The sequence below is a fragment of the Peromyscus leucopus genome, unplaced genomic scaffold, assembly GCF_004664715.2.
Source record: "Peromyscus leucopus breed LL Stock unplaced genomic scaffold, UCI_PerLeu_2.1 scaffold_628, whole genome shotgun sequence".
Taxonomy (NCBI): Eukaryota; Metazoa; Chordata; class Mammalia; order Rodentia; family Cricetidae; genus Peromyscus; species Peromyscus leucopus.
Window position 1 is genome coordinate 133,007 of NW_023505539.1, and position 25,994 is coordinate 159,000.

Sequence of the window (25,994 nt, forward strand, 5' to 3'; positions counted from 1 at the left end):
AAGCCTCGTGAATAAAGAAAAAAGCAGTCGTCCTGTCTCCTTTTTCCAGGAATCTTCAGTTTTGTAGATTTTTCTTTGAAACAGAAAGCGAAGCACCGGGTCCTCTCTTCTCACCGGAGTATCTGCCTCGTAGTGTAATTAACAAGGACATTTACAGTACTCAAGAGATATTACACCTTCTCTCCCATTCTTCACACTGTACTACGCCCCCCAGCGTACGCACACTACACACGGGGGTAATGAGGAAATAGATCTGAAGGGAAGTGGTAACTTATAACCCGACCTTACCAGGATTGCATATTGCATATTTACAAGTATAGCTGACTTGGGTACAAAGTGCGAAAGGAAATTGTCACATGATTGTAGTGCAGAACAGAATGTTTCCCCTCCTAGGACTTGTTTGCACTCTGTCTCCAAAGCAGCAATTCAACAGCATCGGACATGTGGTCTAGGTGGAGGCAGCTCTGGTGGGATCTCAGGCTCTGGTTGTAGAGAGAGGATGCTATTGGACAACTCGTTTTCTCAAAATGTCAAGAGGCATCTAAAGGACAGAAGAACACAAAGACCTCAGTCTTGCAAGTGAGAGGCAATGGTCTCAGTTGTACAGCCTTTGTTTTATGTGTATGTGCACCACATGCCTGTTAGCTGATGAAGCCGGGTGTGTGTGTGTGTGTGTGTGTGTGTGTGTGTGTGGTGTGTTGGAACTGGAGTTACAGATGGTTGTGAAATGCTGAGTAGGTGTGGGGAATTGAACTGGGGTCCTTTGGAAGAGCAGCCAATGTTCTGAACCACTGACCCATCTCTGAAGTATTGTTTTATGCCATTGGGAGAGGCTGGGAAGCAGCTTGGTGAGAAGTATTTGTCCAGCATGTGTGTGAGGAGACCCTAGGCTTGATCCCTAAGAGTGTGATAAAAACCACACATTATTTGGACAAAATCTACTATGATGAAAATTTAACAGATCAATCAACACAAAGCCAGTCCATAGTCTAAAGAAAACAGGAGCAACCTCGCCAGGTACATAAACAACCAATTCATCAGTTGTTTCTGAATCATGTCATGTCTGTGACAACCTATGAGTTGGTCCCCCTGGGCCCAAGTGACATAATTAGTTAGTGCTTAACAGTTAGCCCTCTCTGCCTGAAGGGTCTACACTGCCAGATTCAATGAAACTCTGAGGAAAAATATCTGGGAAAAAAGAACTGTGCCTGTAACATGTACAGCTGTCCTTAACACACACTGCGGCTCTTTACAGAGCACTGGGAGTCACCTAGTGATGGCGTTTTCAGGGTTCCTAGAGTCACCCCTCTGGGGAACACCAGTTAATGGCTGAGAGATGTCCGAGGAGTAAGCAAGGGTTCTGCTCAGTGAGGCATCCTCTGTGACAGTCCCGGTCTAGGGAGGGACCGAGGAAGACCCATAGCTGTCTGTGGCCCTTCTCTAAGGAAGGCTGCACACTGCAAAGGGGCTCCATATTAAACTTAATTCTTTGGGAAAAGAGGAAAAAAGAAAAGGAAGTGTCATACAAACATGGCACTTCATTTACCTGCAGCACGGGAGACTGAGCCTAGGGCTGTGGCTAAGCAAAACGTAATCACAGTGCTACACTCAGCCCCACTCTATTTATATGTTGCTAGGCAAATGAGCCATGCCCCAGCTTCTACCAATGAGCCATGCCCCAGCTTCTCACGGTCATGAGACCTTGTGTAAGTCACCTAGAACATTCTATCTCAAGGAAAGGAAACAGACTATCAACCCTAAGGACTCCAAAACCCCTAGGCATGAGCAACAGCTGCCAATGCAGCCAGCTGAGCAGGCACATGTATTTATTTTTACCTTTTTCAGAATGTCATCAACGAGTTTCAGAAATATCTCATCCACATTGAAATTGTCCTTGGCACTGGCTTCACAGAACCGCATCCCAGTTATCTGCTGTGCAAACTGAGAAGACATGTGCTCGTTTAACCACTCGGTGTAACCCAGCCCTACGTGGGTGTGTCAGGCCGGGCCTCTGACAGGACCACAGACTCTGTGCTTTCCACTAAGGGAGGGGGAGCTCAGGGTCTGTAAAGTCCCATTTATGTTCAAATATCAGGTTCATGTGTACAGCAAGGTCCTGTAAGTAAATAGCAATATATACATATATAACAAATCTCTAGAGACCTTTAAATCCAATATGTGTGTACGAGTCTAAATGTATAGTGATCTGACATTTAAAATATGAGTATCAATGCTTTTCCATGATTGGATCCTTAGCAAAAGTCAAGGCAGGAGAAAAAAAAACCATGAAAGCAAATCTTACAACCTAAAAACATTTTTTCTGTATAAAATGTCAAGTTACATACAATACAGTGTATACTAATGTGAACGGTTCCGAGGGTGGGCCCGGGCAGTTACCATGGCACTCTGCTCTGACAGCATGTGAGTGAGCCCCGAGCGAGCCCTGAGTGACACACTGCAGAGCATGGGTGTGCTTGGAGCACCCCACACCACGCACCTTTTCTCCTTGCTGCCTGGAGATTTCTCTGTCTGCTTCACAGTCCAACTTATTTCCAACCAAGAGAAGCTCGGCATCTTCTGAAGCATACTGTGGGATTTCAGAGACGTCACACACTGACAGACAAATGCAAACCCACACAACTTGTCACCACTTTCTTATTGTTCCTTCTCCTCCACTGTCCCTGAGCATCTCCCGAGGTGGACAGGGCTCTCAGTGTTTTGGAAAGTACCTTCTGCGAGGCACCAACAACTACCATGGCCTTGGCCTTGGCCTCAGCCACTCTTTAGACTCTGTGAAGGAAACGACTGAAAACAACAGGCAAAGCTATGTACTCAGAAATGGTCCTCAACTGTAAAAGGCCAAAGGCCAACAAAATGGGGAAAGAATGAAGCAAGGTGTGTAAAACAAAGCAAGTCTTTCTGCTCGAAGAACACTGGACGACACAGGAAGGCCCCCCCGGACAATAGCTGGTGACAAATGGAGCCAGTCCAAGCTTTCAAACTTACTTTTATGCTATAATGGAGTTAGCATTAACTCTACAATCCAAAACAATTTTAAGCTCTATCTGCAAGGTTTTAAAAATATAGGTCCGTTAGTATCTCTTGAATAATTCACTCCACTTTGTGTACGTCTGAAAAGTCATTTGAAGCAGACTGCATTAAGGGAACCTGGGATCATGGCCAAAGTACTCTTGAGGCTAGCTAGGGAAGGTGGGAGGCAGCTCCCTATGTGGTGTCTTGCTGACATGGAGGCAAGAGCACCAACCTGACTGGCTGGGTGATGCAACAGCCTGACCAAGCTGAGCATTCCAGAAATGATAGCTCTTAATGGCTTTTGTTGTGTACACCTTTTGATCCCAGCACTTGGGAGGCAGAGACAGGTGGATCTCTATGAGTTCAAGGCCAGCCAGGGAGGGCTACATAGAGATACCCTATCTCAAACAAGCAAGCAAACAACAACAATAAGAAACTAGCTCTATTTACTTATTTATTTATTTATTCATTCATTTATTTATCTACTTATCCATCCATCTATCTATCTATCTATCTATCTATCTATCTATCTATCTATCTATCTGAGCTGAGGATCGAACCCAGAGCCTTGAGCTTGCTAGGCAAGTGCTCTACTACTGAGCTAAATCCCCAACCCAAAAAACTAGTTCTTACACAAAGAACTATAGATAGAATACAGGACAGGCAGAGAGAGAACATGCCTGGCTCACTAGTCTTCTGAATAGGTGAGCTCAAGAATTAGAAAAAACTTGTGAAAGAAAGGGAGGGAGGGAGGAAGGGAGGAAGGGAGGGGAAAGGAAAGGAATATAGATCCCGCCACCAGCAGGCCTGGCCCAGACTCCGACTCTGATGGTAACCTCCCGCAAACAGGTGCCTTAGCCTCATGTAACACCAGCCAGCTTTGTACTTTCGATTTTTCTGATTCCGAGTCCCTCCCATTGCCTGATTTGAGCTGGCTTTATAAACCACATCTATCAGTCTCTCACTGACTCTGCTGTAGATGACTCTCCAACCCCTACAATGTCAGGACTACAAGTTTTGATTTTTCTTCGTTTTGCGCATGTGCATGCATGCTCTATGGCATGCGTGTGGAGGTCAGATGATAACCTGCAGGAGACAGTTCTCTTCGTCTATCACGTCAGGTCACCTGATGAATTCAGGCATCAGCTCGGTGGCATCTTTACCCACTGAACTCTCCACCAGCCTGGGTGATGGGTCACCAGGTTACTCTTTTAGGGACTTGAAGCTGGCTTTTTTTTTTTTTTAAACCCGACTCTTGACTTGGGCCTCTGATGAATAGCGTTTTGATGTCATGAAGACTCAAATTCTTTTCCTTAGATGAGGAGGCCTCAACAGCGAAACCATCACCACTGCATATGAAGAGCCACACAGCAGATCACTGACCCCTCCAATTATCCTCCCCACATCCTCAACCTTCGCTTTTTTACCTCATAATATCCCTAAACCTATCCACGGGAGGGGGGTATTGGAGACGAGGGCCTTCTCTGGGCACAGCCACTCTCTTGTGGCACGAGGGTAACCGTGTACTCAGTGACCGATGCCGAGGCAGAGCAAGTGGAGGGCAGAGCCCTGCTTCCCTCTTGTTTGTGGGTGGTGAGTTTCTCTGTGTGGCCCTGGCTGGTCTGGAAGGTGTCATGTAGACCAGGCTTGGCTCAAATTCAGAGACCCGCCCACCTCTGCTTCCTGAGTGCTGGAATTAAAGGTGGGCACCATCATGCCCAGTCCTCCTGTTTCTTACACTGGTCCCTAACATACCATGGAGAGGCACACAGGGCAAACCTGCTTAGTAAAACCAGAAGTGCACCTTTCTGGCGGCTACATGACGGGCACAGTATAGTCAGGTTTAGTACAACTGCACACAAAACCTGTCGTGTGTGTTTGTAACATAAAGGAATTAAACATCTAATTACTGTCTAAGGGGACAGAACCTCTCAAATTGTGGTCAACTGTATATACACAGTCACCTTTCAATGCCAGCTGCTCGGTCTTCTAAAGGTGCACTGCTACACACATTTCCTAGCACAAAATACAGTTCACATTAACCATGAAGACACAGAATTTCCTGTAATGACTCAATTTTAATCTGAGAAAAATCTTCTCTTGTTCAAAATGAGGAACCGAAGAACATCTACAGTGCTGAGGATGATTAGGCCCCTGGACCACCCATGGGCACTATAAAGTACATAAAGAGTGTCCACACGACCTTTCCTGCTTAGTGTAACTCTGAGGAAGCAGCCAGATAGCGCAGCCAGAGTGAGTAAGGTTCTGGCCAGAATGAAGGCTTGTTTTCTTCGTTACAAGCCGATTCTAGGCAATCTATTCCACCCCTGCCTCATCTCTATCGAGGTTGTGCATGGATAAGATGATGTTAGTCCACTGAGGATGCTCAGTCATCCTGTTCCCCCTTTCCTGTCATGAGTCATGATATGATGCCCCCAAACTGAGAGTTCACAGCAGGAGGATGTGACACGTACCTTATCAATCATCTTCATCCATTTTGGCAAATCATCAAAGGTCTCTTTCTTGGTGATGTCATACACTAATATGATCCCCTTGGCACTTCTGTAATAGCTGAGGTAATGCTGTTAAATCTCTCCTGTCCCGCTGTGTCCCTGGGAAACAGCAGTCAAGATCAGTTCCCGCACCGATGGAGTAGGCAGCCCTTGTGGGCTGGTGCAAACACCCACTTTGCTCCTCCTCCACCCCAGGGGTACAGGATACTCTCCCCAGCCTGACATGTGGACGAGGAAATGTTCAGGCCATCTTACACTGTTAGGAGACACGTGCTTTAATCTGTATACAGATTAACAACTACATCGCATAAATGGAGACAGATTCCCCGCTGAGATCCACAGTTTATCCAGACTAAAGCCACAACGGGAATGTCAGGACATCAAAACATGGGGTCATTTGCTTCTTTAGAAAGAGAGACAGAGCAACTTATAAAACTGCTGTAGTCCCACTGAAGACTTCTCTCTAACCTGCCTTTGGTGCCTGACTGAATGCTTGCAGCAGGAAAAAACATTTTTTTTAGGATGACTATTCTGCATCCCCCAAATGCAGGCTGAGTTATTTTACTCTCTTCAAAGCTACTACACACCAAATTGTGTTCAACCACATATGACTGAGCAGCAGGGAAAGCGAAGCGTTGATTCCATTCAACGGGTTTATTAGCCAACTGTCTACTGTACAGCAGTATGGAGCCACTTTATTTATCTAAAAATTTTAAAGATGTGTTTATTTGTATGAGTGCTTTGCTGCATGTCCATGTGCGTACCACATATGTGCCAGATCAGAAGGTGGCATCGGATCCCCTGGAACTGGAGTCAGGCATAGTTGTCAGCTACCACGTAGGAACTGGGAACCCAAGCTGGGTCCTTTGCAAGAGTAACAAGTGATTTTAACCACAGAGCCGTCTCTGCAGTCTCCACAAAGATAATCAACTATTGAAGAGGTGTCACGTTGTAAAGATACAGAAAATCCCAACCGTCTCTCCCTACCGTCATCTCCAGGAAGTTGAACTAACTTCTTCTCTCCTTCCTTCCTTCCTTCCTTCCTTCCTTCCTTCCTTCCTTCCTTCCTTCCTTCCTTCCTTCCTTCCTTTGTTTTTCGAGACAGGTTTTCTCTGTGTAGCTTTGAAGTCTGTCCTGGATCTTGCTCTGTAGCCAGGCTGGCCTCGAACTCACAGAGCTCCGCCTGCCTCTGCCTCCCGAGTGCTGGGTTTAAAGGCGTGCGCCACCCACCGCCCAGGGGAAGTTGAACTTTTTCATCACAATGGTAAAGAGCTCATTTCAAGCTGGTGGCACTGGCCCACACCTTTAGTCTCAGCATTTGGGAAGCCGAGCAGGTGGATCTCTGTGTTTGACACCAGCCTGGTCTACACAACGAGTTCCAGGACACCCAGATGGTTGGTTACACAGAGAAAACTCTGTCTTGTAAAACCCATTATTTAAAAAAAGAGAGAGAGAGAGAGAGAGAGAGAGAGAGAGAGAGAGAGAGAGAGAGAGAGAGAGAGAGAGATCATTTAGAGAACTTTGGGTTTTTTGCTCTCAGCTAAATTATCACTTACTAGAGTACCGTGGGATCTTATTCTTATATGTCTCTTCGATTTTGGTTCAAGCTGGAAAATTACTCTAACTCTGTTTTTTTAGTTTGGTAATTTAACATTTTTAAAGATTTATTTTTAATTGTGTGCATGCATGTGTACAATGTCTGCATGTGTACCTGAGGGCCAGTGCCTCAGAGGCCAGAGGCTTTAGACTCTATGGAGGTGGAGTTACAGGTGGCTGTGAGCCTCGACCTTGGTGAAAGGAATCAAACTCTGTCCTCTGAAGGAGAACAGCCAGGCATAGGGGCGCACACCTTTAATCCCAGCACTCAGGAGGCAGAGGCAGGTGGATCTCTGTGCGTTTGAGGCCAGCCTGGGCTACAACCTGAGTTCCAGGAGAGCCAGGGCTACTGTCTCTAAAAACCAAACCAAACCAAACCAAACCAAACTAAACTACCACCACAACAAAAAATTCTCAAACTGGGCTGGAGGGATGGCTCAGAGGTTAAGAGCACTGGCTGTCCGTCCAGAGGTCCTGAGTTCAATTCCCAGCTACCACATGGTGGCTCACAACCACCTGTAATGAGATCTGGGTGCTCTCTTCTGGCGTGTAGGCAGAACACTGAATACATAATAAATAAGTAAATCTTAAAAACAAACAAAAAACCCAACCCAACCAACCCACCCACCCACGCATTAGTTGAGACAAGATTCCCCTACAATAAAGACTGGGCTGATGGGTAAAGAGAAACAGCCAGCTGACCATTTCTTTCTTTCTTAAATAAATCTTTATTTATCATGTATACAGTGTTCTGCCTGCACGCCAGAAGAGGGCACCAGATCTCATTCTAGATGGCTGTGAGCCACCATGCGGTTGCTAGGAATTGAACTCAGGACCTCTGAAAAGCACTCAGCGCTTTTAACCCTCTGAGCCATCTCTCCAGCCCTGCAACCATTTCAATCCTATGTTCATATCACGTAGGGCACATGTTTCAAGGCTTCAGGTCTACTTCACACAGTAACTTAGAGAGACCGTTCAGCATTAAGAACGCATATTGCTTGTACAGAGGACTCAAATTTGGTTCCCAATGCTCCTATCAAATGGCTCCCAACTGCCTGTAACCACAGCTCTGGGAGATCAGACTCGACAGGCACCTGTACTCATGTGTTCATATTGACTCAAAACACATATCTACACACAAATTCAAGAAACTACATGCTACTGGACACATTTTATTTTAGTGGCACATTAAGTTTTTGTGTACATTCAAGTAGAAATTTAAGTATAGAGAAAAAACTGGTCCTTGAAACATAATTGAGGGATTAAAAATGTAACAATATGTAATATGAAAATGTGACAGACTGCTGAAGTCTTTGGGATTTTAAAGGTGTAGGACTCCAGTATATTATTTTCATTAGGTGACCACAAAAAGAAATGATCAAGAAGAAAGGCGTTTGTCTTAACAGCTCCTCTGTGGCAACCAACCGGCTCCAGGGAGGAAAGCCGGGTTCTGTCTTACAGCCCAACACATCCACCTGGGTCCTGAAATGCTGCTCCCAGCTACACTGTGGTCTTGAAGCCCCAGCTGATGGCAGGAGAACACACCAGACACACACACACACACAACACAACAGCAATGGCGTGGAGACTGCCCTGGACCCTGAAGCATGACAAACAGTAGAGGCTGAGCATCTTCAATCTAAAACGCCAAATGTTCCAAGATCTTTCTGAGCGCCAGCATGATGCTGGTGCCACACATGAGAATTTTATATCTGACCTCAAGAAACGCAGGCACACTAGAGATGTACAAGATTATCTTCAAGTACATGTAAAATGAGTTTCACCTTTAGACTTGGGACCCATACTCGTTATTTCATATTTGTATCTATGCAAAATATTCCAAAATCCAAAACACTTCTGGTCCTAAGCATTTTGGGTAAGAGTATCCAATCTGCACTTTTATTAAAGAAATAATCAAAGAGAACCACGACCCCAGATTTTTTTTTTAACTAGCAAAATGAGTACAAAAATTATTTCTATCACTGAGCTATTCCTCTGGCCCATTTTTCATCTTTAAATAAAATATTTCAGAAGAAAAAGTCTTTTGAGTATGGTTGATTAATCAAGTAGCTGGCGTATTGTAGAAATAAGATTCACTCTGAAAATCCCTTCAGGGAAAAGGTTGTGTGGAGTGTTGATCAGATTAAGCAGCTCTGGGCACCGGTGAGTCACAGGGCCTGTCTGGCTGCGAGAGGAACAGCTAAGGGTAAGTAAGGCCCGCACCGGATGAAGCGACACCATCGCTCGGGCTGGGCTCTCAGACTAAGCATCCCCTTCCCATTCTGTCTCCTGGGCTGCTGAGATGTGAGCGGGCCGCTCCTGGCTCCTGCCACAAGCCCCTTCCACCATGAAGGACGGTACCCCTAAACCATGACACCCCTAAACCATGAACTGGGACAAGGCACCCTGCCCTTAAGTTGCTCTGTTAAGTACTTTTCACACACAAGTCCCACTTCCTAACCTACCACGAATATTCCATGCAGAGTGCAATCAGCTTTTCTGTAAATCAGTGCACACCACGACTCTTCCCCAGTGCACACCACTACACCACCACTCTTCCGGTGCACACCACCACTCTGCTCTTCCCCACAGTGCACACGGTGACCCTCACACCACCACTCTTCCCGGTGCACATTCACTCACACTACCACATCTACCACCAGTGCAGTGCACACTACTCTTCCCCAGTGACGTGCACACACCACTCTTCCCTGCATCTCCCGGTGCACACCACCACTCTTCCTGGTGCACACCACCACTCTTTCCGTGTCTTCCCCCAGTGCACACCACCACTCTTCCAGTGCACACACCAGTGACATTCCCAGTGCACACCACCACTTCCAGTTCCACTCTTCCCAGTGCACACCACCACGCTTTCCCGTGCACACCACCACTCACATCTTCCCAGTGCGTGCACACCACCACTCTTCCCCAGTGACATTTCCCAGTGCACACGTGCACACCACCACTCTTCCCAGTGCACACCACCAGTGACATTCCAGTGCATACCACCACTCTTCCCAGTGCACCACCACTCTCCCGGTGCACACCACACTCTTCCCAGTGCACACCACACTCTTCCCAGTGCACATCTTCCAGTGCAACACACCACCACTCTTCCCAGTGCACACTACCACTCTTCCCCAGTGCACACCATCACTCTTCCCCAGTGACATTCCAGTGCACACCACCACTCTTCCCAGTGACATTCCCAGTGCACACCACCACTCTTCCCAGTGCACACTACCACTCTTCCAGTGCACACCATCACTCTTCCCAGTGACATTCCCAGTGCACACCACCACTCTTCCTGACATTCCCAGTGACACCACTCTTCCCAGTGCACACCACCACTCTTCCCACATTCCCAGTGCACACCACCACTCTTCCCTGGTGACATTCCCAGTGGCACGCCAACAGCTGCAGAATTTACAGAGAGGGCAGAGGGCAGTTTCTGGAGAATACTTTCCCATCTAAGAGAAAAGCCGTCTGAGAGCCCCCGTGGCTGAATACATACTACCAGCTCTCATGGACCAGGCTTCCATAAGGAAAGCCAGGAACTGATCTGAGTCGAAGCCACTGTGGGGAAATCAGACACAACCAACAAGAGGCACCTGAACATTCAGACATAGATTAAAAAAAAAATGTGTATGTGTGAGGGTGCCCTTGAAAAATGTATATGTGTGAGAGTGCCCTTGGAAAATGTGTACATGTGAGGGCACCCTTGGAGACCAGAAGGTGCCAGATCTAGAGCTGGAATTACAGGCAGTTGTGAGTGAGCCATGAAGTGTGAGTGCTGGGAACTAAATTCAGGTCCTCTGCAAGAGCAAGGGCTGTCTTAACCGTTGAGCCATCTTTCCAGCTTCAGAACATATTCTGCCTGTCACCCACTCAAACCAGCTGTACACACATTCTGATATTAGCTACATTACCCTTCTCAGGGAAAAAGAACACAGCCACAGATGCTAGGTGCAGAGGTAGACGTGTCCTGAACCCTTCAAAAGCTGTCCTGAGCACTTCTAGTTAGGAAGAGTGGCTTGTGACGAAGATTAAAATGTTATGTATATGGGTGCCTTCCCTGCATGTGTGTGTGTACATGTATGTGCCTGGTGTCCAACAAGGTCAGAGGAGGTCATCAGATCCCCTGGGACTGGATTCACAGACAGTTGTGAGCCACCACGTGGGTGCTAGGAACCAAAGCCAGATCTTTGAAAGGGCAGCCAGTGGCCTGAAGTGCTAAGCATTCTCTCTTCCAGCCCGTGGGAGATAATCGGATGGACAGCAATGAACTAAACAAAGATTGTTACCTTTTTCTGGACTAGTGTAAGAAAAACCTATGTTTGTTATCAAATACTTAGGCAAAACTGTTAAAAACAAACAAAACATAGACCGCCCCTCCCCCCAGCCCTTCTGTGGGTAGACAGTTGCAGATGACCAAATGAGAGTGATTACCTCAGGACACCAGGAGAGCAAGGCTGGCTCGGCTGCAGCTGGGCCCCAGACAAGGACATGGATGAAGGATGGAGACATGCCACTAACAGTCAAGCGTTAGATGACGGTGAGACCACAGATGCGGCAGCAGTTAACGTGGATGAAAGCAAACACACACAGACGGTGGACAGACAGTCAGAGCTGAGGGCCACCTGCCAAGATGAGTTAGTAAGCTGAGTGTTGCACCTGAGTTAGGAAAACCACAACGCAGTCTCCAAACAGCTCAGCGGGGCTGCCACTCAAGCACCGCGCGCCAGGCCCCGCCCTTTCTTCTACAGAAGCAGCTAGCAACCTGGGGGATTCTAGCTGCCACTGTGGGTTGTTAATAGGGAAGAGAAAGATTTAAGCATCGAGGACAGTTAGAACACAGCCGGTCTGGCCTCTTGTTCCAATGTTGAGCTGAGAAAGGATCTCGCCTCCTCAGATGGGGTTTCTGGTCCCCTCTGGTATGCAGAAGATGCCCCAGTCACACAGCACCCACAGGCCAGCAGGAAAGGGGATACCTGCCACACTAAGTCCACACTTATCAGCACAGGGCCCGAGCTGTTGTGTAGGTGATGTGTTTTTCCCTCCTGACAATATGGTTACGAACATATTGGGCTCCTTTGAACACCATGCAGTAATTTTAAAGACATGAAGACATGCCTTTCCCCTACCAGTGCTGGGGATGGAAGCCAGGGCCTTGTACATGCCAAGCAAAGAGTTCTACCACTGAGCCACACAGCAGTCCAAGACATGCAATCAAGTAATTATTTTAATGATAGCAGTTTGGAGACATGTCAGTGATCGGAAAACAGAGGCAGAGAGGCTCAAACAGGCTCTCAGGACAACACCCCACGTGCAGATGGAGTGGGACGTAAGGAGCCATTTCCAGGAAGAACTGGTCATCTGATTTTAAAATGAGCGAAGGAAAGCAGATGAGGCGAGATGGCTCAGGGTCCATTTTAGTAGCCAAGCGTGTGGACTGTTAAACACACAGGGCGTAACCGGGCAGGCTGAACTTACCATATCTGTAATCTAATTTTCTTCCCTCTCAGTTCGACAGTCTTGATTTTAAAGTCAACACCTGTAGATAAAACAAGTGACTATGAAGCAAAAATAATAAAGACGCAGTGCACCACAAGAATCCCACTTATAAGCGTGACTCAGAAAACTAAAAGGATCGGTATTGCAAACACTCCAAGGTGTGAGGGATGGATGCGCAGAGACCCGCAGATCTGGGCACTCTCCCTCTCCACACTTGACCCGAGCCCACGCCTGGCTTATCCTAGCACCTGCTATTACGTCATCATGACTCCTGGTGCCAACTAAAAACCACAGCAACATGAACAGAGGACGCCAGTTCAGAGATAAGGATTCTTAGATGGAAAACCTGAAATTTAATCCTGATTTCAAGCAGCCTTTGTTTGAATCTGGAAGTTATTAACATATTAACATTTTTAGCCTATTAACATATCAACATTTTTAGCCCTCACAAGTGCTGGCAAATATGCACATGACTCAGTATATTACTTAGAGAGGAACAAATAGTTAGAGACAGGCTGGGTAACCAAGTAAGGCCTCAGCGCACACACACACACACACACACACACACACACACACAAAAAAAAAAAAAAAAAAAGGAAAAAAAATCTACCCATCTCTAGATTAGCATATTCAATTTTAATTTTTATTCATTTTAATATTGCAAGCAAACCATCGTGTGTAATATTTTTCTTAAAATCAGACCATTAAGCATCAGATAAATTTAAAAAATCCAAATTTCATTTGTGTATCTCATCTGGTAACTTTTACATTTTTCAACACAGTATTGACAAGCGGGGAGCGAGGAGATGCTGGCCAACCACAGCACCAGAGATGGTTCTCTTCTGGATCTATTTCCCAGCGGCCTGCCGGGACCCCAGAAGGACGATCCCAGGCAGTAGGCATGTGCAGGTGACCAGAGCCAGCACAGTGACTCTGCCTGTCCTCTGCTCATCCGTTTTGAGGCCTGTGGCAGCAGTGGTCAGATGAGGATCTGAGGTGAACAGAACGACATGTGACTGGGTTAAAATTAGCAACACACTAGACATGTTTGTAAGACTGAGCTGCTGGGCAGCCCCTAGATGGACAGCAGAGAGGTTCTGTGAATACAAAACGTCACCATGGAGACGGGTCCACTATGTATCAATTCTTGTTTTTATTTTGCAATGTTTGTTCATTTGTTTTTGTTTGAATTAGGGCCCCTCTACATAGTCCTGGCTGGCCTGGAACTCACTCTGTAGACCAGGCTGGCCGAGAACTCACAGAGACCACCTGCCTTTGCCTCCAAGTGCTGGGATTAAAGGCGTGCGCCACCACACCTGGCAATTTCAATTCTCAACCCTTCACACCAGACTGGCAAGGCTGACCGACACAGTGTCACCTTCCACTCTCCAGCTGACTGCCTCCCAAAGGCAGATGGCCCTCAGGCACAGCCGTGAACCTGAAAGCAGGTCTGTGCAGGCCCATGGCCTTGAGCAAGGCTCCCAAATGACTCACCCCAAGGTAACAGCACCTTAAAGTGACACCTCGAGGCACAACCACACTGTCGGCTCTGACTGTGACATGGCACAGCTTGGCGACAAACCACTGTCTTTACAATATTAACCTAAATGTAGGGCTTCTTCGCACATGAATCTGCGATGTGAATTACACATCAAACTCAAGCTGCCATGACTACTATTTTATTTCACGTTTTAAGAAGTAAATGTTTACTTATTTGTTTCTTTATTGTGGTGTTCGAGTGGAGTCGGAGGACGATTTGCAGGAGTTGGTGTTCTGTACTGTGTGGCTACCAGGGGGCAGGTCGTCCGGCTCCAAGGTGATAGGAGGCTTTGCACACAGCCATCCTGTCGGCTCCCTTGATTTCACTTTTTTTTTTTCTACTTCAAATGATTTTGTTTTCAGAATCTGAGTTAAGGAAGATATAACTTTGGTAAATCTGTTATTTTACTGAAAAGAAGTGGCCAGCGGCATCTCTCCTGAGTTCTGCTTCCGGTCACCTAACAGACCTCATACAACCAGGCAGGGCTCCCGTGCTAAGTCAGGCTGTGCCTGCACATGTCACGTGCTCGCCACGCTTTCACAGCAAGTTTGGAAACCCACCTATGTTGGCAGTCCTCTGAGAATTATTTTTCTAACCACAAAGCTTAATGAACGAAAAAAGAAGGATCAGGCATTCACACACAAAACCAGGAAAGAAGATCAGTTATTTGAAATGAAGCTGGACAGAGGATCTGTTCAGCCAGCGGGGAGAGCCGGTACTAATGAGCACAGTAACCACAACGGCATCAGCAACTGGAGTGGAAACTCCAGAGCTGCGAAGTGGGTGAAGTCGGAGTCTATAAACCGGCTGGAGAGGTGGTTAGGAGCACTCCCTGCTCTGGCAGGGGAGGACTCAGTTCAGTTCCAGCACATACACGGCAGCCTGTAACTCCAGTTCCAGGAGATCCAATACCCTCTTCTGACCTCAGCAGGCACTGTGTGCACACAGTGCAAATACATGCCTACAGGCAAAAACACTCATATGCCCAAAATAAATAACTCTAAAAAAAAAGAAAAGAAAAAACCGGGCTGGAAGAGAGGCTTAGAGGTTAAGAACACAGGCTGTTCTTCCAAAGGTCCTGAGTTCAATTCCCAGCAACCACATGGTGGCTCACAACCATCTGTAATGAGATCTGGTGCCCTCTTCTGGCTTGCAGGCATAAGACTGTATACATAATAAATAAATAAAATCTTTTTAAAAAAATCAAGTCTATAAAAGATAACAGCCCATTAAAACTGTCCCCTCTCTTAAATAAAAGAGCCTGCATTGAACCTAACAGCTCCAAGTAGCTTGTAATGATTGGAAACTTAATTAAATTTATGGCTTAAACACATCTTTGTATTAATACAAGTATACCACTGGACATGTCTAAAAACGCTGCCTCACAAATATGAAATGGCTCTAGGCTGTGTATCTGCACCACCTGCGTGCCACAGAGATGGTATTGGTGATTAATGAATGACAGCAAGCCAGCAACCGTCTCAGCTGTTTGGGCCACATCGTTAGGGGCAGGCGGCATAGACAGCAGTGGAGAACTACACATCCACACTCAGGGACGGAGCGGTATCACCTTCACATCTATCCACACATCCACCCACAGGGACAGAGCGGTATCACCTTCATCTATCTACACATCCACACACAGGGATGGAGCGGCATCACCTTCATCTATCTACACATCCACACACAGGGATGGAGTGGCATCACCTTCATCTATCTATCTGGAGCGGCATCACCTTCATCTATCTACACATCCACACACAGGGATGGAGCGGCATCACCTTCACATCTACAGCACTGCCGAAAACCCAGTTTCTCAGAGGCTTCTTGATGAACAGGCAAGCAAGCAGCCTTCACTACCCTCTGGGTTAATGGGGACAGTCCCTGCCCCCAAAGCTGGGTCACACTGACCTACATTAACACACCATGTACTTGGCAACAGAGTACCTTCCCCTGCCATCCACTCTTAGAGAACCTTCTCGTCTGCCCAGAAACCTTTTAAATCCTAGATTTCCCACGGAGCCTTCCCTGACCATACCGACCCTGCTCCCACCCCGATTCTGGCTCTGTACTCTTTCTTTGCTGGCCTCAGCCAGAGGCTCCATCCTCCAAAGACCTAGCTAGCATCCTTGGCTTACTGCCCAGCACCCAGCAGCAACCCGACGACTCTGAAGGTGACTGAAAGTTGGCCTCTCTTCTCCATTAAATGCTGTAGAGTAATTTAGGAAAAATCAGGGATATTCAGGGCTGATCAGTAGTTTTTGTTTTTGTTTTTTTTGTTTTTGTTTTTTTAAAGACAAGAGGCAGAGGAGGCAGCTGTGGAAACGGGAGTGATGGATATAAACACGTGTGTGTGCATGTACAGACACATTTTACTTGGTCTACAATTCTGCGAAGGACAGTCTTACTAGGCTGTAAACGTCCCAGAGATTACTATGGTAACAGATTACTTATCGCATCACTTCCATGGAGCAGTAATCCCTAAATAGATTATTCTGTTGACTTACGTTTAAGCTTCCAATTGTATAGAAGTCTTCTGAAAACATGTTAGTGATGTTTCCAGAAAGGACCTGGCTTACAGGGTTAGGCTCCCTACTCCAATGGGTGCTGTCTCTCAGCTACTGGGGCTCATGTTCCGCCTTCATCTGTTTTAGTAGCAATGACAGTCTTATCTGTCAGATATTTGGTGCCTTGCACACCCTGTGCTCATGGAAGTCCAGTCAGGTGGGCACTGCCATGTCATCTTGTAGGGACATCTGATCATAGACAGCAGGGTAACTGCTAGACCACATGCTAACACAACAGCAGAATCATGATTCAAGTTCACACGTGTGTGAACAACTAAAGGCTCTTATAATAAGATCAGGTGGGTGAGGAAAAAAAAGGTGTGTGCAATGTTCTGCAAACGGTCCATTACTGTCATAATCATGGCGCTAGAGGTGAGTCTGGCTTCGCTTCCTTCTTGGTCTGTCTTTCAGAGCCCAAGCAATTGCTGCCTAGGAAGGCCAGAAGGGAAAACATTTCCAAAACACTGTTTCTCTCCTGCTGAGCCCTAAGAAGTCAAAAAATGAGACCAGCAGAAATACACAGACTCCCCCTTCTTCACGTTCCTTTCTAGTCTAAAGAAAACAAGGCACTGTGGTCCAAGTCTTGGATACAGTCAGGCTCCTGCTTCCCCTCCCGCAGGATAACCTTGCTTCTCTGCCAACTCAAGCCCCGCAGCTTGTCCTGGACGGCACTGGACTTTCCTGAACATTCACACAGCTGTTCCAGGCTCTCACACCCGGTCTCCATGTAAAATGGTTGTAACACTACAGTTCTGTCACAGTTACTGCCTTCGGTGTGGAGCACGACTTTTCTTCCAGGATATACCTCAGACAATGTCAGCCACTTTGGGACATTATATTCCTGACTTGACAGTGACAGACTAAATTAAGAGATGTGTCCAAGTCACAGACAGGGGCAAGTCCAACATTGGGTGGGAGGCACTAAGTGTGTGACAGATAGCCTCTTTATTTTTATTATTATTATTATTATTATTATTATTATTATTATTATTGGAAATGAGTCTCCTACCCGAGCTGCATCATTCGTGAAGAGAGTACAGGGTGAACTGTGCACCATGAGGGACAGGGAGCGACCAGCTGCCTCCAGACCTGCTCTTTTTCTACTACTGTATCAAGCCCAGATTTTATTTTTTGCCTGCATGTATGGCTGTGTGAGGGTGTTGGACCCCCTAGAACTGGAGTTACAGACAGTTGTGAGCTGCCATGTGGGTGCTGGGAATTGAACCTAGGTCCTCTGGAAGAGCAGCCAGTGCTCTTAACTGCTGAGCCATCTCTCCAGCTCCTGAAGTATCTTATGGGTAAAAACTCGTGGATTTGACTGGCTTTTCCTCCCTAAGCTGTGTTGTGAGGATTCAGTAAACTAAAAGCAATATTCTAATTATATCATCTCGTGATCATTTCAGAGAAAGACACTATTATAGAGCAGACCTGGGGTGAGAGAGGTTGGACGGGGTTTGAGACCACTGGCTGTTCTCAAAGAGGATCCAGGTTTGGTTCCCAGAATCTACATTGGAGCCACATGCAACTCCGCTTCAAGGGGACCTGAAACCTTTTTCTAGCCTCTGAGGGCATTGCACACATGTGGTGCAGAGACATACATGCAGGCAGAACACCCATACACATAAAATAAAAACAAACCTTTAAAAAGTGGGTGTGTGCAAACCCACCATGCATCATTACAGAGGCTCACCAGGCTGTGGCCAAGTGCAGGGACACAGGTAGCTATCTCTGCCTTCTCTTTCATTCTGGCCTTGACAAATGCAGACTACCCTGTGACTCTGCCCGGCACAGGGATGCATAAGCCACAGACCTGATGCGAACACACAGGCAGGGCAACATAGGATAAGGCAGGGAGAGGCTGGGAGTGCAGAGTGCCCACACCGGGAGACAGTTCTGTTTTCACAGAAGAATACAGGAAGAATCTCAGAAAACGGTGCTTATCCCTTCTTAAGTAAAAGGACCAAGAACTAACTGTGCTGGTGTTTGCTGTATTCCAGGGACTACTCTAAGAGCACGTGTGTTATCTCACTGAAGTGTATCCCATTAGCAAACAGAAAACTGAAGCCAGGGGACTGGAGAGATGGCTCAGAGGTTAAGAGCACTGACTGCTCTTCCAGAGGTCCTGAGTTCAGTTCCCAGCACCCACATGGTGGCTCACAACCATCTGTAAAGAGATCTGGGGCCCTCTTCTGGCCTGCAGTCACATATGCTGAATATATAATAAATAAATAAATCTTAAAAAAAAGAAAAGAAAAGAAAAGAAAAGAAAACTGAAGCCAGTGGGCCTCTTCTACTCCCCTGGCCACTATACATCATTGCCAGTTCTTAGTCCAAACAGCTGTGGAACAGCCAGATGCTCGACTAGCACAGTGCTATTCAGTGCAGGGCCTGTGAGGTGGTCGTACTTCACCAGTTGTGGCTGACACTGACATTTCTTACTCTACAGTATACACTGTGCACATCTGGATGGATTTTCTGGCTGTTTCTGCATTCACAGCACTGATATGGAAAGCAGAAGGATGGATTACCTTTCTGGGCCAGGTACCTAGGACATGGTACACACTTACTCCTACACTGTGAACTAGGGAGAAGGTGCCTCAAACCCTCTTTTATTGACCGAGGAACCTGATGGAAGTGGTCTGCCTAAAGACACACTGGTAACTTACAAAAGAGCTTGAACCGAGGTCCAGCTTGCTACCTGCCAAACTCCCCCATCTGGGCAGCACAGGGAAAGGCCACGGTGGCTGAAGAACAAGGCTTTCCTTTTTGAGTAAAAATTAAAAGAACAACAAAAAAAAAGATTGCTGACTTGAAATTTTATTTGAGTTGATCAACAGGAGAGTACTAACATCTTATCATACAAAAATAAATAAAAGTATGAGGAAGGGAAGGAAAATGGGAAAAAGGCCAAGCTCTTTATTGACAGGGAATGGTGACATCACAGGGTTCTGGCCAGCCAAGTTCAGAGGCTTCTACATTAAGAAGGGCAGGGAACAGGAAGGCTCCTCATCCGCCTGCCAGAGGTTCACTGGAACTTGTTTTACTTGGTAAGCTAAGAAGGTAGGACCACAAGTGCTGGAGTCAGCAGCCGGTCAGACTAAAGAGGAGGAGGGGAGACCTTTTAGTGGTACACACACAGTGTCCTAGCAGCCGTCAGACTGAAGAGGAGGAGGGGAGACCGTTCAGTGGTACACACACAGTGTCCTGTTAGGTCTGTATTGTTGCTTCCTGGATTTACAGAATTAAATAACAACATAGCCACACTCAATTAGGGGCAGTGGGTTTGGTCTGTGGTTTTGTTTCCAAATACTTTTCCAACATCAAAGCTGTGCGACAGAAAGAAAAAAGGTAAACAATCAGTTCCTTCCTCTGATGAAACACAATGGCTCGCACCTCTTTCCTTACACTGGACCGCCACTCTCTTTGTGACCCACATCCCCTCAAATGCGATAACCCAGGTATGCAGGTGTCAACTTTGTGCCCTATTTAAATGGCTCCGAGAATGGTCTGATGTAGATACACAGAATTTCTAAAAAACATCTGCCAAGTGACTGCGTGTTTTCTTTCCCAGTTCAGACCAATGCTTAGTTGGAACAATGTATCTGATGCCCAGGCTATAGAACAACTCTCACGATCTATCCTCGGCAAAGGCATCCCCTCTCTTCTCCAACCAGTTCAGGGCCTCCAACAGAGCTCCTGGCAGAGTCCACAGGCTGGAAAGACGGAGCACACCTCTACTCCGACCCCTATCATGCATAATAAGACTTTCCCTCTTCAGTGCGAGAAGCAAGGAAAGAAGGGGGACATTCTGGGGCCAGGTCTAACGAGGTTTTTATTTTCCCTGTACAGTTGATTCCAAAGAAATCTACAGCCTTTCTCTGAAAGACAGCCACCAGGTGTCACACGACGGACACTGCACAAGCCTGTGGGCTTCCACTGACTCCCTAAATAAGTGCAAACACAGAGTACTGCTCCCTGGGCCTGTGACCCAAACAAACCTCAGTTCCTCTTCACTTGCTGCTCCCTGAGTTGCGGTCTCCCATCACTTGGGCAGTGGGTGGGGCAACGGGGAAGTCTGCTGTCCTCAATGTTTGGAAAAGGGAATTCTGGGCATTCTTCCCTAATCTCCTCTCTCTCTCTTATTTTATGTGTGCGGGTGTTTTGTTATATCTGTGGACCACATGCACGTCTGGTGCCCTCTGAGGTCAGAAGGGGGCATCAGATCCTCTAGAACTGGAGATACAGATGACTGTGAACTGCCATGTGGGTGCTGAGTACTGAACCCAGGTCCTCTGGAAGAGCAGCCAGAGCTCTTAACTGCTGAGCCATCTCTCCAGCCCCCCTCCCCAAACTCTCTTAAGTGAAACACTCAGAGCATACATGCCATGGTTTGGAAGACTGAATTTAAGCACAGAAAGCAATCAAAACAAAATCATAGTTTTAACCCAGAAAAGCAAGTGCATCTTGACTATTCTCACCCAAACTTCAGCCCTAAAAGTTCCAGACGAAAGAGCAAAATGGCCAATTTCCTCCACACCCATTCTGAAACTTCTAGGTAAAGACAACTACGACCACATTTATAGGCAAGCCAGACGGCCAGTAAAGACATCTGTGACTACATTTGGAGGCAAGCCGGATGGCCATTTCTGCCTGGGTCTCACTCAGTCACCTGTTTTATGAGCCTTCAATTCTGTTGTCAGTTCAAGTACTCCTGCGGGTGTGGCCTAGGCTGAAGCCTGTCTGGGTTGCTTAGGCATGCCCCATCTCTGCATGAACTAGAGAGGACATCCAGGAAGCCAAGACAAGGACTGTGGCCAACAGGTTAGCATCGCCTCTCTAAGTCCTTAGCTGTCTTCTGAGATCTGGCCTTCTCAAAGGCGGGCCTGGGAAGCTGTAACTATTGTTGCACAGGACGAAGGGAAATTTAAAGAGTTTTAAATCTGCTACCTGACCAAATTTAAAGAGTTTTAAATCTGCTACCTGATCGCTCCTAATTTTTCCCATCTTCATTTTAAATCTCTCTCTCTTTTGGAACTGATGATGGTGGCTTTTTAAAACATCTTTACTTGGCAAAATAAAAGAACTGATGACCCTATGATGGGTCGCTACCATTTTTAAGGGGAATTTTACTGCTCAGGAATAATAGAATTCTGGTTTAGACAGCTTTACATCAATTTATTGCCATGTTCTGAAAGTTTAAGGATACTTTTCATATACATAATGAGATGACAGGCTGGACTGAAGTCTAAACACAACATTTGTGCTTCATATTTTATAAATATAGACGGAAGGTCATTTAATGCAGTATTTTAGAAGAGGGTATCTGATCCCTGGTGCTGGAGTTCACAACTGCTTGATGCGGGTACTGGGAACCAAACTCTGGTCCTCTATAAGGCAGCGACACTCTTAACCATTGAGCCATCTTTCCAGTGTACCCTCCTGCCCCTGCCCCCGCCCCACAAACATATCCTAATGGATTTTCTTGAACTATACTTTAAAAGTTTATTTATGCTAAATTAAGGGGATCTAGCACAAAGAAGGCGGATCAGGAACTCAGTACTGCTTCTCTGTCTTCCACCCAGAAAGTAATCACAGGATCCCACTCGTACCTAGGGATTCCCAGCAGTGCACGTAAAGTATGTTTACAGTACAGGTGTCCATGGAAGAAAACGGTTCAGGTATGTCAGAGATACTGTCTAGGCGAAGAAGGAACTAGAAAACTGGCCCAGCCTCAGCTCAGACGGGTGCCAGCGTCTACAGCAAACTTCTTTCTTTTTCCATCTCTCTAATGTCACAGATGCTGTTCCTCTCCTTTGAAAAGACTCAGTCTCATTATTCCTGCTGTATCAGAGCAATTCAATTCCACAGATACGATTCTACTTGGAACATCACATTCAACATGATAATTTCCATTAATAATTTAAATATCTGTAGCTTTTCATACATTGTGAATTCTACATGTTTAAAACCTAGGCTGCTCTGATAATTAATGAACATAAAAACAATAAACCCCACCACTACAAATTTTACATTGCTCTACCACCTCAGACCCCTAAGGATGGTTTCCACTGTTTCCTGTTACACAAAGTCCACAGGTGTCGGATACGCCGACAGGGCGTATTTCAGAAGTCTCTCTTCGCCTCTGAATTACAGGTGCCATCCTTGCTTCTGAAACCCATCTCTGTGTCCACATGCTCAGAGACTGCCAGGTATTTGAGAGTTCTCTTCCAGAAGCGCGGTCTCTTCCAGAAGCAGCCAACATCTACAAGCCCTGACTCAGTAAGAAAAACAACATCAGGGCAGACACTCATCCTCCATGTGGGGCTCTTTGTACCGGGATGAGAAGAAACCAGAAACACAGGCCACAGAAGGGATCCCATGAGTTTCTGCTCAGACAGTAGCTACAAGGCCACAGCACAGCCAGAGTCATAGGTAAACAGCATTCTCTAAAGGAACTTAAGGAATGAACTTCGCCTGCCCACAGTTCAATGGGAAGAAATGCTCTAAGCAACTCTTGGCCCCAGCCAGGAGGTGCTTCTAAGCTAAGTACTCTCCACTGCCATTTGGCTCCCCGTGAACTTGGCACCTCTTGCACACCGATCCCGGCTTTCCACTTTACCCCACAGGCAGCGAGACAGCCAACAGCACAGAGCAGGTGCTCAACAAATGACCCACTCACTAGGAGGGCAGCTGGACTCCGAGGCGCGAGCTAAAGAGGAATCTGTTAGCATTTAGTGTCTTCAGGCTATGATTAAGCCATGGTTACCATCTTTCTCTGAACTCCCCACAACAAAAAAATATTTACTGAAATTAACTACTATAGCCTGCATATGGAGTAGACAAAAACATTCAAGAAAACAAACAAACAAAACCACAGCCAGGCGGTGTTGGTGCACACCTTTAGTCCCAGCACTAGGGAGGCAGAGCCAGACATATCTCTATGAGTTCTAGGCCAGCCTGGTCTACAGAGCAAGACCCAGGACAGGCACCAAAACTACAGAGAAACCCTGTCTCAAAAAAAACCAACCAACCAACCAACCAAACAAACCTCTCCCCGACAAAAAACAAAAGAAAAAAACCCAACCACCTTTAAACCACTCAGTATGGGGAGACACACTTCCACATAATTATGTGTGTAAGGGGGCCACTTCCCCTGCTCATTCCCAGATAGTCTATGTAATCCCAGGCTGCCCCAGGCTGGTTTCACTCTGCCAATGCTGGGAAAGCTCATGGCCAGGTCCACCCTTCTCAGAACTATATGCCAGCCAAGGTCTCCATAATGCTATGTCCCCATGAAACTTTTGTGTGTGGGAGTTCTGCTCTGGAGGACACCTTTACCCATCCCCTTGCTCACCTCATGCCTTCATAGTGTTAGTATCTGCACTGATTTTTCCTTCTGAATTAAACACAATCATACCCTTCATTTTTACATATGTAAGTACAGGGTCATAAAAGACTGATAATCCTCAACTGCCTTCAAACCTACTGCACTTAAGTCAGATACTAACACAATAACATAAGCCTCATTTCCTGGCTAATAACTCCCTACATACTCTCATGATCCACGATTGGATATTTGCAACAGGTATAATTGTTACTGGATTTCAATATCGCATCCCAAGACAAACATTTTAAAAAAAAAGGTGGAAGAAACATAAATATTAAAAAAAAAAAAAAAAGGAAGAAGGGGAAAAAAGCATTAAGGGGCATACGCAAAAAGGAAATTAAAAAAGTCAATGTGAAAATTGGAGGTTTAATTTCCCAGCAAGTACTTAAAAACTGCCATACTTTTGTTTGCTACCTGATAACTTACCAATTATGATCTCATGATCTCTCTGAAGAGAGTCCCTAAAATTCTCTATAGAATCTCAAAAGTGGAAGCCATCAATGGTTACAACTGTAAATATGTGTATATGTATTTAGTATTTCAGATCTCCAAGCTGAGATTTTGCTTGTTTGAGATAGGATCTCTCTACATAGCCCTGGCTGTCCTGGAACTCAAGGTGTAGACCAGGCTGGCCTCGAACTTAACAGAGATCTACCTGTCTCTCCCAAATGTTGGGATTCAAGGCATGCGCCAAACATTTCTTGACTCCCTGTCCAGTCCCTACTGCTTGTTTATTGTAGACTCACCTCAAATCTGGGCAGCCTATTCTATAGCGTCACCCCAAATCTGGGAATTTTCCATGGGCACTACTGGTTCCCCTACCCCTGACAAATCTCAATGTCAGGTCCTGTCAGTCCAACGACATCAAAAAACATTCCCTTGCAGTTTCAAATCCAGATCCCGTGTAAGGTAAGCAGCAGCGTTACATTTCACCGACCTCGGGTGGGTACTGGAGGAATGGTTCTCACTTTGCCTGTCACCCGGTTATTTGAGGTCAAGGATAAACACAGCCGAAATCCCTCTGCCCTACATTTCTACACAAAACAAGAAACTGGAGTGCAGCTTTAGTGCGAACATTTTTTCAACTTCGTTCCAGTAAACCATGAAAACGGATGGGAAATGAGAAAGCAAGCTGTAGTTCTTTCTCTAGCGGAATGCTAAGAGGTTCGATCCCGCTTAGGATGGTGATCTCGGGGAGCTGCACCTGTGGGTGGTCCCCCCCCCAACCCCAGGCTTTACTTTTCAAAACACCTCACAAAGCCGTTTTCCTGGGTGAGCTGGTGTAACGGACCGGGAGTTTCCGCGGATGTATCACCCTGAACTCATGACCCGAGAAGGATCCGGGGGAATGTCCCTGCTCTGGGGTCGGACACCCGCGGAAAGGCCACGGAAAACTCGGCCTGGCCCCGGGAGGGGGGGGTCAGAGCTTCCACGGGGACCCGGCCTGTGCGCGGCTCGCATGTCAGACGTTCCCACGGCGGGAGTACCGGGGACACCCGTAGAATGGCCACGGATAACAGCCTGTCCCCGGGAGGGGAGGTGGTGGTCAGAGCTTCCACCGGGCCCCGACCTCCCCGCAGGCCCACCCGCCCCAAGCCCGGCGTACCCACGGTGGACTTGCAGGCCTCGCAGAACGTGTCGTCGGTGAAGCGCTCCATCAGGCTGGTCTTGCCCACGCCGCGGGAGCCGATGATGAATGACCTGCAGCTTGAAGTCGGCCGGCCTCGGGGGCTGCTTCCTCCGGCGGGCCTGGCCGCCCGACAGCGCCGGGGAGACCGCACCCAGGCCGCCGCCCGCGGGCCGCCGGTGCAGCGCGGCGCTCGGATCCATGCACGCATACG

At 46.8% G+C, this 25,994-nt stretch overlaps 1 protein-coding gene across 1 annotated transcript; it reads right to left on the reverse strand.

The window, feature by feature from the left end:
* Positions 1 to 334: 334 nt before the first annotated feature.
* Positions 335 to 25,987, reverse strand: LOC114704071 (ras-related protein Rab-12). Its single transcript, XM_028885121.2, is given in 9 exon segments — positions 335 to 519; positions 521 to 541; positions 1,837 to 1,941; positions 2,498 to 2,587; positions 5,508 to 5,605; positions 5,608 to 5,645; positions 12,639 to 12,699; positions 25,760 to 25,847; positions 25,849 to 25,987. Coding segments are annotated over 9 exon segments (729 nt in total). The 5' UTR covers positions 25,984 to 25,987; the 3' UTR covers positions 335 to 426.
* Between the last annotated feature and the right edge of the window lie 7 nt (positions 25,988 to 25,994).